The 15,023-nt window shown below is 35.1% G+C and overlaps 2 protein-coding genes across 4 annotated transcripts; both read right to left on the bottom strand.

The window, feature by feature from the left end:
* Positions 1-1,154: 1,154 nt before the first annotated feature.
* LOC111796201 (SET domain-containing protein) lies at positions 1,155-7,659 on the bottom strand. Its single transcript, XM_023678949.2, has 16 exons — positions 7,479-7,659; positions 7,246-7,375; positions 7,022-7,158; positions 6,867-6,930; positions 6,664-6,774; positions 6,472-6,531; positions 5,614-5,721; positions 5,143-5,212; positions 4,942-4,982; positions 4,703-4,783; positions 4,343-4,378; positions 3,467-3,550; positions 3,064-3,197; positions 2,648-2,736; positions 2,413-2,561; positions 1,155-1,810 (listed from the first exon to the last, which is right to left on the bottom strand). The coding sequence occupies exons 2-16, from the start codon at positions 7,357-7,359 to the stop codon at positions 1,670-1,672; spliced, it is 1,419 nt and encodes a 472-aa protein (XP_023534717.2). The 5' UTR covers positions 7,360-7,375; positions 7,479-7,659; the 3' UTR covers positions 1,155-1,669.
* A 2,308-nt stretch (positions 7,660-9,967) lies between these two features.
* LOC111796821 (uncharacterized) lies at positions 9,968-14,682 on the bottom strand. Of its 3 annotated transcripts, XM_087123182.1 has the most exons (4): positions 14,343-14,681; positions 13,460-13,585; positions 11,519-13,353; positions 9,968-11,405 (listed from the first exon to the last, which is right to left on the bottom strand). In XM_087123182.1, the coding sequence occupies exons 2-4, from the start codon at positions 13,484-13,486 to the stop codon at positions 10,253-10,255; spliced, it is 3,015 nt and encodes a 1,004-aa protein (XP_086979308.1). In that variant the 5' UTR covers positions 13,487-13,585; positions 14,343-14,681; the 3' UTR covers positions 9,968-10,252. The 3 variants fall into 3 exon arrangements, with proteins under 3 accessions (XP_086979308.1, XP_023535366.2, XP_086979305.1); XM_023679598.2 differs by having other exon boundaries at positions 13,460-14,682; XM_087123179.1 differs by lacking the exons at positions 13,460-13,585; positions 14,343-14,681 and having other exon boundaries at positions 11,519-13,451.
* Positions 14,683-15,023: the final 341 nt, after the last annotated feature.

Raw genomic sequence — 15,023 nt, 5'->3', positions numbered from 1 at the left:
TTTTAATTTTGCTATGAAATTATTAAAAAAAATTGATTCTCATGTGGCTTAGGTTAATTTGGAATTTAGCCCCTTCAATTTTTGTCCCTTATCATTTTGAAATGTCTCTTTTGTCCCTTTTGTCCCTTTTAATTTAGCCAAGTGGCAAAAATTCTCTATGTTATTTACACTATAAATATATTTACTAGGTTAATTAAGTGCATTCTGGTTTCAACCATAGTAAAATGTAAAAAGAAAAAAATGATTTTCGTAAGAGTATATTTATGAAATTTTATCACGTTATTGAAATTAAATTAACACGTTTAGAACACAAAAAAAGCATAAGAGACTCACCTTAGATCATTATAACCAAATTTAAATTTTAAGACAAAATAATGAAATTGAATTAAGGTAGGTACAAAATGACCTAGAGGTTCTAATCTTTATCAACACATTAATTAATTATATAACAATTAAAAACAAATTTAATTTTGTAGGAAGATTCGGTATTTCAAAAGGATATTTATGAGCCCAAAAGAAAAGGGAAAAAAAACGGTATATCACTTTCAAATTGTCGATATGAAATCCAATGAACTTGTAAGGTGATGACACGTGGCAAATTGGTGAAACCAGTGGTGAGATTAGCAAGAGGGATGGAGGGAGACATCATTGAACTTTCTCTCTCTCTAAAAAAATGACAGACCATTTTCCCTGTGTTCGCCATTTTTTATTGAGTGATTAAATTATGGGTTTGTGGGTTCGACCAAGTTGTTAATATGTGTTGGATTGGGTCTTTAATAAAACATTTTAAAATTTAAAAGGAAAAAGGAAAAAAGAAAAAGGCAAAAGTGGGTTTTTTTCACCTTTTTTTTCCTTCTAAAAAAATGAGGAGGAATGGATAGTGACATGTCAATTTTTAAAAACAAGAGAAGAAATAATATTTTGTATCTAATTGAATTCAAACTATAGAAAAAATGGATTAATCGAAGTCATTGTTTAATTGAGTATTACTTTTTTTGGAAAATTCAATATTGTTTATACTTAGTGTGTGTGTGTGTATATATATAATTGATGTAGACAAAAAAAATTAATTATACAAAGTTACCATAATAATGATCAAACATATACTTTTGAAATTTTTTTTTTTTCTCAAAAATGAAAAAGGAAAATGGAACTCAAGGGCAAAATTGTCTACTCAAAGATGAATAGAATAACGTCGGTATATATTTACAAATGATAAAAATATAAATATAGTTATCTAAATATGTACAACATATTCTCGAGATAATCAATCAATCAATTATTAACCAAAAAATAATATATATGAAAGGAAGACAATTATAAAAAGCGAAATGAATACTAATTAGCATATGAGCAAATAAGTAAGAACAATGAAAAGATTATGCTAATTAATTCTACAAGGAATTAAAAAGATTAGGCTTAATTAATTATCTAGGGAATTAAACCAAAAAAAAAAAAAAAAAAAAAAAAAAAAAAATCGGATTATTTGACCATTTATTTTTCTATAAGCACTTTTCTTTTTCCTATAGCTTTTGGGTATGTTGAAAGTGATAAGGGCTCCACCTAAAAATACTCTGTTTCAACTAAGAACACCTCAACATATTAAAGCTCTTAGGTACCAATAATAAATAATGCCTCCATTATAATATACTTTTAGTGGTGAATCGATCTAAATGGTGTCGCAATAATTGTTCAGCCAAGCAGTAGCAGACTTAAGGATGCGAAGCTCACCAGTCAGGAGATGTTGGGCCATTAGCCTTCGTTGTGCCATCTTTTTGCACGAACATGGGGAATCAACAGGCCACAGTGCCTACATGCCCGAGATACAAGAAGATTTAGATAGCCCAAGTAGTACACAAGAACATAATAACCGATCATTCATATTAGTATCTCAATCTACAACATGTTGAGGATTGTTGGAAGTGAGTCCTACGTTGGCTAATTTAGAGAATGATCATGAGTTTATAAGTAAAGGAATACATTTCCATTGAGATGAGACTTCTTGGGGAAGCCCAAAGCAAAGCCATGAGAGCTTATGGTCAAAGTAGACAATATCATACTATTGTGGAGAGTCGTGAATCCTAACCCAACAAAAAGCAATGCAAGAATATGATAAACATTTGAGAGAGAAGAAAAACACTTAATTAGAGAGATTTTTGCCAATATTCTGACCAAGAAATTGGAATCTAGTACGATACATGTGTTGCATATTATCACATAGCCCATTTGCAAATAACAGATTGATTTATAGGTTAGTTGTTCTTGTTACTCAGATGAGCATGAAGAGGCCAAAATTGAGAAGATACTAATTGTTAAAAAGAGGACAAATGGTTAGATGAATTACATTGGGACTAAGCAATGGAATTTAGAAGAACTTTCAGATGAACAGGTTCATATTAGAGCGCAAGTTACCTCAATAGATGCCTCATACTCTTCAACATGTTGTTTGAATTGAGAGAGCAAGATCTGATGTGCTTCAACCTCTCTGTTGACGTTCTTCAATGGAATTCGAGCCAGCCGACCGTCGCCATTAGCAGCTTCAGTACACAAGTCATTTAACTCTACATGTTCAACAAGGACAAAAAAGATATCATACCCAAGCCATGCCGATGCAGAAATGGGAATTAAGAAAAGGTGAGGTACAAACCCTGAGGACTAGTGCAAGATAAAATACGAGCAAATGCACGAAGTGATTGCGGAAGACCTCTCCCTTTCCCAGTGGCAGATCTCACTTCCCTGATGGTACATAAAAGTTACCGAAGTTATAGTAGCTATGGTCAAGATACTAAATATGTGTTTGTGTGTGCGTGCGTGCGTGTATATATATATCTATGTATGTATGTTTCAGTCAAGATACTCTAGTTATTATGCATATATAAATTTGTTTGTGTGTGTTCTGAAAAAATAAATCTTTACTTCTTACAGCCACGCAAACATGATGTAACAAGCACAAACAAAAAAGTGAAGAATTAAGAACCATTTAGATCAACCTAGTCGATGAAAAATATGAAAAATAGCCATGTCCTATTTTTCAATGCGACTAGTTTTTTATAAGATACCAACCTGATAGTAAAAGAATTCCCAGGGAAGTAAATGCCGTTAACGTATTTAGTAGTTGAGGTGCAACTTCTTTGCCAAAGTTCCAACTTTCTTCTCGCCAAAGGATCATCTTCAACTGTTTTAACCTGGACCAGGACCTGAGTATGCCATATTTCCATGTAAACTATGGAAAATTCAACATTCAAATAAGCCAAAAATAACAAAGAAGATTGTCTGGGTTTGTTGTTTTTAAAATGAAAGGATCGTCAACTAAGATCACACTAGATCATAAAAGGGAATTCTAATATGTTGAAAGTATCATCATAATGGAATTATAATAATGCTTAAATTTTTTTAAATAATAATACAACAATATTGTTTCTCCATTGCATTGGTAGCTTCCTTCTATCTAAATTGCCATACAAACCTTATCGTGAATGTTGTAGGGAAGTGCAAACCCAAAGTCCAACATCAACGTAGAATTTGAATATTTTCCGTATCTTATTAGCACCTAGACGATAGCACAAGTGAATTGCAGAGCAACAAAGTCAAAAGTATTATATCAACAAGGAATGTATCATTCTGGTTTGCAATTACATAAAATCGAAGCACAAAAGCCAGTAAAGCATGTAACATTGTGTGTCATGTATGGATCATATAGAACCAGAAACAATGTGCAAACAATGAATTGACAATTAGAGCTCAAACAGAAACTTTCAACAAAGAAATTTGTAGATCCATGTTTCCAACTTCTCCAGTGCACGTAGATTTCATAAGTACATGTAATTAACAATGATAAGCTAGTGCATGTCAAATTTTAGCTTATTTTAAACTTTTGGAATTTTTATTACTTATTTCTAATAAAATTATTGATATTATGAAGTTTCATTAATTATTTTATTTTTTAAAGTTCCTTTTATCGGTTTCTAACACTTAAAAATCTTTATATTAACTAAAAACTCTGATATCTAAATTATAGAAAATATATTTTAAAAATATTGAAAAATCTACTCTTTTTAATATATGAAAACTATATATATATGCTCATACATAGTTCGGTTGGCTCAATAATAAGTCTATTGGACCGGCACAACGAGCGGAACCAAATCTAGCTCAAGGCCGGCTCAATTTCCAAAATGGTGATCCATATCCAATCAAATGAATAAATGGGCTAGGTTGGACTAGACTGGTCAAACTTTGACTTTGGGTCAAGCTTGGGTTGGGCTTGGACTAGCCTTTGGACTCTGGATCCATTGATGAGGTTGATATTTATTTGAAGCTGAAAATAAAAACGAAAACTTACATGTTCTCCAGGGGCATAATCACGATCAGCAATGACCTAGACAGAAATGTCGAAACTTGAAAGTCAGAAGGAATTTAGTTGGGAAAAAAACTATAATAAGTAACCAATAAAACAAACTAATGATGTCTATTACAAAAGGAATTGTTGGCTTGAAGACAGAGGTTATTACAAAGCCAGAGCATATATCAAAGGCACGGTAGTTCCGTGTTAACTAAGAGTTTAAGAAAATTTCATGATGTCCAGAAAGTGTACAACTTCCACAAATGTAGTACATCTCAAGTTCAATCTCTTATCTTCCGGAAAACAGGATGTATATATATATATATAGATATATATATAGCAAGAGAAGGAGAAGGGGACCTCAGAGAGCTGTTTGTCATCATCATTCAATACCAGTGATTTTGATGCACCATCATGATTTAAAAAATCTGCAAATGGAATCTGTCAAACATATTAAATTACAATTTCAATTACAGTAAGTTCCTTTTTGTAGTACAAAAATTGCTAGAGGTCACTAAGAACATATGCAACCAAATAAAAACTCTAGATGTACTATATAGAATAGAAAAGAAATGTCATGTCTTCGAACAAAAGAATACCAGAGAGTCACCCTTTGTGCTTCTCCATGCTCTAGAAGTAACTGTGGAAGTCAACAGGAAAACAGTGAAAAGTCGTAATAATTCTTTTAAAAAGAATTGCATACTAATAGTATCCCAAACTGTTTGACTACACTAGAAGGGGCATTAAAAAAGGAAGACATCACCACTGATATAGCTTCCTTCTCAACAGAATTAACATACCAAGAGCATAAGCATGCATGAAATCATCGCAATTGATGCTATCAATAATTTCAGGGAAGGTTTCCAGAGCCTGAAATAACATTGGGGAGTAAATATAGTTAACAACATGGTCTAATAAAAGGCTCTTTTGTATGCAATAGGAAAAATATTTACAGCCTTCTTTTGTTTTCAACATGTCATATAATATCGAAATTCCTAGACTAGGATGCCATTTTCCAAATTTGTATCTTAAAATCACCAACAAAGTTCATGCCATAAAATAAAGAACTTATTAATGAAATGATATGATATACTTGGTTTTATCAGGATAGACTAAAAAGTTTATCACGTTCGTAGTTAATTGAAAGTTAATTATTATTGAACTAGTTAACAAATACCTTGAATATAACATCCCAACAGCAAATCAGAATTGCAATCCGGTTTTAAAATTCCAAGCTATACAAAAATTATTAGCTGAAGCAAAGCACTAACTTGCTTGATTGCCAAAAACTCCCTTTCAATTTGTGATCTTTGATTAAGTGATTCCTCGTACAAAGAGCTTTTACGAATCATCTCCAATTCTCTTTCGCTCCAAAAAATCTACAAGAACTCAAAAGACATAAGAGTTAGAGCTAAGTCGTTGTCCATGAATATTTTCTATTGAATGTCAAACGTTATTAAATTGAAAGCTTAGAAATTTTCATCAGCTCATTGCTCAAATAAAAACAAGCTAAATGAAGAAGAAGAAAAATGGCTGCCGAATCCCCTCCCCAAACTACACTCCCCCCCCCCCCCCCCCCCCCCCCCCCCAAAAAAAAGGAAGCCATGATGACCAATATTGTAATGTAACCTTTTAAGAGAAGGTGTAGAATAAAATATAAATGAATTGATGTTATATGAGGAAGAACATACAAAACAGAAAATGATTTAAGGTAATGTTAATAAATTCTTGCATGCCCATAAAGAATAAATTCATTCAAGAACAAGTAAGCAAAAGTGTCTTTCCCACTACATCCACAGAATAGCCGCAAAATCTTTATCCAGAGAATTTTTAACTTCGCCATATGGATAATTGACGCAATTTATTCCACAAGTCACGTTCTTTTTTAGTTTAACAATATTTTGGAGTGAGAGGATTCAAACCTCTGACCTCTTGGTCAAGATTACATGTCAATTATCGCTGAGCTATGCTCACCTTGGCCACGAGTCACTCATTTGATCTAAAATAAAATAACATTTGGCTCAATACTTACCCAAGCTGAGTAAACATGTAATCAAATTCATTCTATCAACCACGGCAACATGAAATTGGTTGTTTCTGCGCATAAAAGGAATAGGCAGAGTACTAACTGTGTTATGCATTTCCCATGGTTTCGGAAGTCGGATAATGTAAGGAGCCCATTTAGAATCCTACCAAGAAATAACAAGTTTGAATATCAAAACAAAAAATCTCAATTAATTTTCTTGTTCGAGCTAGTAGCAAAGTTGAATGCAAAGATAGCTCTCATCTTTAAAATAACAAACATAACCCCGAATCCTTACCGAACCCAATTTCTGTTCAAGTAGAATCACAAGAGCAACCTTGGCAACGTTTCCAATCTCATCGCCTAACAGATCTCTAATAGGCGAAGGAAGCATATCAGGTGAGATTTGCTGCAAAGAAGAATGAAAGATATCAATCATCTATATTCTAAATACTTTCCAAGAGTACTATGAACTTCATCACGAAGCAATTTACACTATACCACATTGAAAGGAACCTTCAAAATGCAATCTCCAGCCCGTATAGTCTCAGACGCGAACAAAAACCTGAACTAGCAAAAGAAGAACGATCTTGGATTAAATTGATTAAATCTCATATGAATGTAATGGCTGAAGTCAAAGAAGCCTGCTGAATTACCTGCCAATCTCAGATTTCCCAATAGAAAGCACTGATGAAATCCTCGTATTTGATTTTCTTTCCAACCACGGTAAAAACACATCATCAGTTTCAGTAGTACTCAAAACGTTATCCACAAGAAGACTGTTCGATGATATCTAATTTTGGAATGAGGAAGTGACATTAGAAAGCGTTCAATATTCCAGGTGCACATGCTCAACATATCAAACGCAATAACAATATACCTCAAGTTGAGAAGAGGTTAAAAAGCGGGCATTGAAGTGGAAAGCATGAGAAGTAGAAATCGTTGGAGATGTCCACCATCGCCATACATTGGTGAATCGAGTTCCCAATAGCATTTATGAACTCGAATGCCTGTATTAGTACAAACACTCACAAATTTTCAATACATATTGTCTAAACTTCACGAATTTCATCAAATCATAACTCGCAATTAAGAGTGATTGAACTGCATTACCTCGCACAAAAGCTGTGTTGCTCCGATGGCGGCAAAAAATGGTCGAAGAGTGAAAGAGAAGCTCTGCAACTTCCAGTTCCAGCGGCAAACTTTCAATTTCACTTTAGGGATTTCCTTTTTGAAGGCGTTCGAATTTCATATTGGAAATTTCCTTGTCGAAACTACAGAAATTGGTCCGCCATGACTAAATCTTGAACAAATAACAAAAAAAAAATATATATATATATATATATATATATACTTTTTAATTTAATCCGAGTCTTATGCGTATTAATAATTATCATGATTATTATTATTATTATTATTATGATTAAAAAATTGTCGTACTTTTTAAAATAAAATTATATAACGTATCACTTACATAACAATCATACTTAGAGGGCAAAAAATCAAAGAGAGCCAACGAGACGAAAATAGCATTAACCCACGTCGGCGGCGCCGCCACCATCTTCAACTTAAAAATTAAAGATGTCGATAGATATATTTTTATAAAAAAATTAAAAATTAAAAATAACAAAATTCAGAAATATATTTAAATTAATAAATAAATATGGGTTTAAATAATTTGTTGTTATTTTCTTATAATATTTAATCAATATTATAATATATGTCAAACTATGCACGTGCGTAAAAATGTGAGGTAAATATGAACGAATCGACAAAAGTTTAACACCATGTAATCAACTGCTCTCACTCTCATCTCAGTATCGGAAGGCACGGGTCTTATGAAGCGGTATCTTTCTAAGGGTTTTTATGTGAACGAGAACATTCTATTAGATATAAGATTTAAATTTGATTGACACAAAATTATGGAATAGAAATTAAGATACAAAAATATCTAATTGGACGGTTGGACGGGTTTTTCGAGCATCGATTGTAGTTACCCAACATTACAGCAAATCAAGTTATAAGCACGACCTTACAAAAGAATTTGAAGGGTTTTGAAATAGTAATGGTTCCAATTGAGTGTCCATTTCATTGGGATGGATACTCACTTCTGGACTTCACTAACCTTTGGAGAGCATCTTTTGGTGAGGAATCTGCCCCTCTTGGTTGTTTCCTTCCACGACACCGATTCTCGTTCCTTCTCCGAGCCCCCCATGTCGGCCATGACTTCGACTTTGAGTATGATGAATGAGTGGAAAGATCTTTATAGAAGTTCCCTGTCCGATCCGATCCAACCAAAGAGTTAGTATCTAAAAAATTATATATATATATATATATATATATATATATAGTGGGTTAGAAAAATATCACTCCTGCCAATAAGTTCAACAATGGGAGCTTGAAAATGGAAATATATATATACAGACCAAATGGTTATGAAGAAATCTTCGGAGATTATTTATCTTATGCCTACCCGAACATCACCAAGTTCATACTCCCAATCTTTTAAAGCCTGGACAGCACTCAAATCTATACAAGTGACGTGCTTGCTGGCATACCGCTCGGTCACTTGCTCTGATACCATTTGTAACAGTCCAAGCCCACCGCTACCAGATATTGTGCTCTTTGGACTTTCTCTTCTAAGCTTTACCTTTCTAGCTTTCCCTGCTGGGATTTACCTTTCGAGTTTTCCCTTCCGGGATTCCATTCAAGATTTTAAAACACGTCCACCAGAGAGAAATTTCTACAGCCTTATAAGGAATGTTTTGTTTCTCTCTCCCGCCAAGGTAGGAAGGTAGGATCTCACAAGTAAAATCTAGATTTCAACTTCTTCATAGCACATACAAGTCAGTGATAAGCTTGTACATGTCCAAGGTTTAAAAAAATTGTTCAGAATCCACATCACACAAGCAGGTAAGAATAAAGAACTAAACTGACCTAGACTATTAGGTAAACAAACAATAAAATAAACTAAAGATATCTATTGCAGAAGGGATTTGGGGTTTGAAAACAGAGGTAACCAAACTACACTGCCAGAGCATACAGCCACTTCATGATAATGCCAAGTCAACTAAGAGTTAAACAAAATTTCATGATGAACAGCATTATTGTACAACTTCCTGAAAATACGATTTTATAGCTAGAGAGGAAGAAAGGGACCTCAAAGAGCTGTTTGTCATCGTCACTCAGTACCATCGCTTTTGAAGCGCATCATCACTATTTAGAACATCTGCAAATAGAATCTATAAAAAAATAACAATCAAATTAAACAGTACAACTAAAGTAGAGCTCCTTTTTTTACTAATAAATCTGCATGAGATCAATAAATCATATGCAACCAAATAAAAACTTTTAGACAAGAATACCGTAGACATACCTTTTGTGATTCTCCATGCTCTAGACGAACTGTAAAATTCAACAGTAAAGCAGTGAAGGCACGTGTACTAAAAGAAAGTATTGCAAACTGATGGTATTTCGAACTATTTAGTTTCACCTTATATTGGCATTGGAGAGGGAGAACAACTCCACTGAATTTACCTACTAAGAGCTTAAATTGCCTATCAAGAGCATAAGCATGCACTGTATGCAAGTAATCATCGCAGTGGACAAGAAAGATCTTAACGATTAAGAGAACAATTTTTGCATAGTTGTTTAGTCACTTTGAAGTCACAATAGCACTTGAGAACCATATACTCTTCTGCATGGAGAATGGAATTTTTTACAATTGCAATTATGAAATAAAACAAAAGAGAACATAAAAATTTTCCCCCTTTGCACCATAAAATATCATCTATGAACCATCTAAGTTACACTAACAGAATGGCCTAGTCTAAAGCAATCTCCACTCGCCTGGTAAAAGTTCTCAACTCATTTTCTCTCCCAAAAAGCTACCTTCTCTTCCATGAAATTCTTGAGTCATTCTCTGCACAAAATCTAAAAGGCCTAGAACAATCTTCACCGTTGTTTCGAAATCTCTCACCATCAGAATCATCATATGGATGCTTAAAAGAATGGACAGGTTCATGTCTCTCATTAAATCTTCTTTCATCGTCCTCATGTTCACCACCATTATACCCACTCAATTGACCCGAACGTACAGGACCATCAAAAAGTTCGTCGCTCTCAATCCTTCCTCTGGGATCTATAGCATCAAAACTTCTGTTTCTAAGTGGTAATCTTTCATTCTGATTCCTATTAGGAATAAGAGACCTTATGGGGCCATGATCGGGTGCAGGACCCACGTCCCTCATCATGTCGTCAGATGGCGAAAGGTAACGGAATCCTTGTCTTCGGCCTGCCATACGCCCACGTATAGGAGGCTGATCAGGAGATCTTATCCTGTCCATCCTATAACTTGGAGGTCTTCGATGTATCATGTCGGAACGTCCACAAAACCTATCAGATCTTTTTGAAGAAAACCATTGGTTAGGAGAACGAGCTCGGGATCTCACTGGAGATTTGGAATCGATTCTGGGAAAACTCTTTCTTTGGAATGAGAAGTTCCTTCTTTCCCGAAAGAAAGGTCTGTCTACCTCATATGGAAGTTGAGGTCGAGCATATAATGGATCCTCTGTGTCATCAGCAAAATTCCTAGTGAACTTTTCACCATGTTGTCGATCAAAGGAACCGCCCTCATCCATGCATCTATTTGGACTAAAATCTCTAGGAATTCTGTTAACCATTTTGCCACCATGTACACCGGGCCCATGTCTTCTTCCAGGTGACTTCCTCCTTGAGGGTCCATGGAAAAAATAAGGCCCCTCATCATCTGGCAATTGCCTACCACGATGGTTAGCACCACCAAATGGACCATCTGGTATAATTTTATATCGGTTTTGATCAAGACCAGGAACATGGTAATCAATCTGTTGGTCGGTGTATGTTTCGGGAGAGAAGTTGGGACCAAAATCCCATTCCCCAGGTCGGGTATCCAACCTATTAGTACTTCTCCCTCTTCTATGACTAAAATTCTTCCATTGTGATTGATCCTGGGATCTGTCTACTGAAAATTTCTTGGTAGTATCACCATAAGCGTCATCTCTGAAAATAAAAAATAAAAAATAAAAAAGGGATAAAATAAGGAAGGCAGAAGTGCAGTTAAAACAGGTTTGAGAAGAACAACAGATAAAAGAGATCAAGTAACAGATGATCACCTTTCTTGAGGTTGCACATTTGCTCCCTCAAGTGCCATGCTGGGTACAAACTCTCTATCAGTACGAGATAAAACTGACCTGACAAAACCAGATTTTTCCTTACAAGGGGTTGAATCAGCAGAACCTCGATTAAGATTAATTATCCGGCTATTTTTAGTGCCACTATAAATATCCTTCACATCATCACTACTTACAGACTCCTTGACACTAGGCAAAATTAAATCCTTATTCTGCACTATATCTACTGCTATAGCACTCTCCACCTCACCCTGAGAAACTGCCGGAATCAATTCCTGAATTCCATCAATGGCTTTATCAGCAGTGTCCTGGCCCTCAAAGTTATCCCTTTCATCATATTGAGACAATTGGTTTCTTCCTGCAGCCTTCACAGGCCTGTTTACGTCCTCTATACTAGTATTATCTACAGCATGTACTTCTTCCACACAACGATCTTCATTTTCCTGTTCAGAAGATTTACTTATAGTTGTAGTATGAACATCGTCTTCACTTCTAACATTCAGATTTTCTGGTTCAGTTTCCTGTTCTAGAGAGCCTAAAGTGAAACCCTCACGATTAGGCAATCCAACTGAATTGATCTTCTTATCATCACAATCAGCATGATCAAAAGTCTCAATTCCTCGTTTCTCACACATATGGACCTCTACTTCAGTTTCAGGCATTGTTTCCCGAACCTCACCATCTTCATAATCTTCTTCTATATTATTATCATCATCATCGACAGACTCAGCAATATCCCAATTGCCATCTGATTCATATTCAGAAAGATAAGGATCTTCTTCAAGCATAGGCTTTGGATAAGATAAATTGAGACTTAAATGAAGATGATCATTTGATGGTATGCATTCATTAATAGAGTTTCCTTTATGTTCACCATCTAAAAAGGTTTGCTTTACACATGGATTGTCACTTTCAACCATTTCAGATGAGCATACATTTGTCTCAGCAGCCGTATTTGTCTGAGTGGATGATATCTGCCCTACAGGTGCATCACTAGTACAACTCTCCCACGAATCAATTGAGGTATTTAGATCCCAATTTTCCCTGTTTGAATGCAAAAGAGAACCATCATAATCAGACCCTGCATTACCTTTGACACAGTGGGTGCCACTTTCCTGCTTGTTTAAAGACAAGTCCAGTAACACATGTTCCTTAGTGTTCTGCTTCAGGAAATTCATATCACTCTTTTCAGGAACCAATTTTGGTTTCACATCTTCCTTCAACCCTACAGGTACTTCAGCTCCTCCTTCAACTTTTACATCAATTTCTTCCTCTTTGTTACCAGCATGAGGATCGGAGTTGAGGCTAGTTGATGATAACTTCAGCCCCCCACAGATCTCTGTTGATGCATGAACAGTGTGTTTTTCGGTTACCAAGGACTTGTCTTCACATTCAACATAACCATTCAAAGAAACATGCCCTCCCAAACTAGATTCCTGAAACTTTACTACTGGCATTCCAGAATCACTCTGGACCACATCTGCATAACATGAATCAGTTCCAGATTCGCCTTTATTTTCGTTAGAAATGCAATCCTGGTTCTTGTTCGACAACCCAGAACTTGTGACTGCACTAGAACTTGAAACTATTGTCACAGATAGACTCGGCCTTTCACTCGTTAAATTTGCATCGATATGAAACAACTCATCTTTAGGTGGAGATGGCTGTTCAATCTTCATTAAATTTCCATCTGGATGAAATGAAGATATATCTTTAGATGGAGAGGGGGGAGACTGCACAACCGGAAATCTCCTTTTCTTGATAGGAAGACTTGCACCATAATCAGTAGCTGACAACCCAATGCGCTTAAAACCAACCTGCCAAGTGCCAATAGAACATTTACTGACAATAATTATAACCATATAAGAGAAACCTAGCACGATCTTCAAAATCCAGAAAACAGCAAAGAAAAATATAGTGCACCTCTTCACTTTCTGGTACGGCCATCATTATTCCAAGAGCTCAGAGGCTTAAAAAAGTATCTTGGTCTTTTATCACTTTATTCCAACACCAAATTCTCACTAACTTCCCAGGAGTCACTCTCAAATTCTGCACCGTATGGATACTAATACATTAGTAATCTTCAAAAAGATTCAATATGCAAGATAGCATATGACAGACATTATGTGGAAACAATCATTTAATCTGAAAGCAAAAACTACAGAAATTAGCGATGCAGAACGTTTCCATCGTGAAGATATCGTAAAACCTGCACCCAAATCTTAAATTCTGCATGCCCATCTTAGCATATGAAGTTCCTGTGTTCAAACTTCAACCACAAAAGCTTAGACGATCCATGCCTTGAGATTGGATCAGATGAGACCCAGCACAATTAACTCTATATCAAACTCCAGCAGTGAACTTTTGGGCATAATGTTATTAAATCTCAGAGCAACAATGCACAATCTCATACTTCCCCGATTTCCCTAATAATTATTCTCACATCCACGCAAAAACTTCTCCATCCAGCTCATAAAAGAACAAAAGATGCCAGATTCCTAACGTACAATACAAAATTGATGAAAAACATTAAAAGGAACACAAATAAAGAAGCATAAACCCCCCATGTACGCAAGCATATTCCACATCTAACCGACCAGAAAATCGTCATAATCACTTGATAAGGAATTCGATTGAATTGCTAAAAGACATCCCAGTATTTGAACAGCTTCTCCTCAACCAATAACTCAAACTTCCACAAAACTCCCCTCTGCCTCGAAAGAAACATGCTCGATAACAGATAAATCTATCTTACTCAGCCGATTCAAAGAGATTGCTATCCTAAAGGCAGAGATGCGAAAAATACCGAAACGCAGATCTAATACGCGCTTGTATGTCTGACGGTAACGAGAGAAACTAAAAATCGAATCAAGACAACAACATGAGAAACCCAAATCGACGATGGCATTGACCCAAATCGACGATGGCGAGAGAAATAGTATTCGCAATCGGCAAAGGATTAAGATTGGGAGATGGAGAATTTGCGTGGAAGGTGGAGATTCGGCTCCACGCAAACTTATAGAGAAGGATCCAGGAAAACTAGGGCTTTGGTTATTTTCCTTTTTTTTTTTTCTTTTTTCCTTTTCCTTTTAAATTATATAATATAATATAACTGAGAGAGAGAAATTGAGAATCTCCCTAAGATGTAAAAGTTCATCCATAGCGTGGAATGGAATATAGACCTTATAATTATTTTCCCTTAAATTTTTTAAACTTTATAATTATTTATTATTTATACACTATTCATTTTTTTTTTAAAAAAAAATTACAATTTGTATTTCAACTTTGTCAAGTTAATTAAATTCTTTTAATTATTACGCAAAAAAAAAATTTTAAAAAAAATCTTAGCCGTCATTATTTCCTATCATTTACTATTCTCAAATATCGTGAACGATCTTTGTCTGTCACTAACAACTACAAGATTATGTTACTATCTACTCTTTTCTCACTGTCCGTAACAGCTCAAAACCTATTGCCCTAGTTTTCT

This window comes from Cucurbita pepo, chromosome 1 (assembly GCF_057944985.1).
Source record: "Cucurbita pepo subsp. pepo isolate OVF chromosome 1, ASM5794498v1, whole genome shotgun sequence".
NCBI lineage: Eukaryota > Viridiplantae > Streptophyta > Magnoliopsida > Cucurbitales > Cucurbitaceae > Cucurbita > Cucurbita pepo.
Note: the sequence above shows the minus strand (reverse complement) of the source record. Positions and strands in the feature narration are given on the sequence as shown.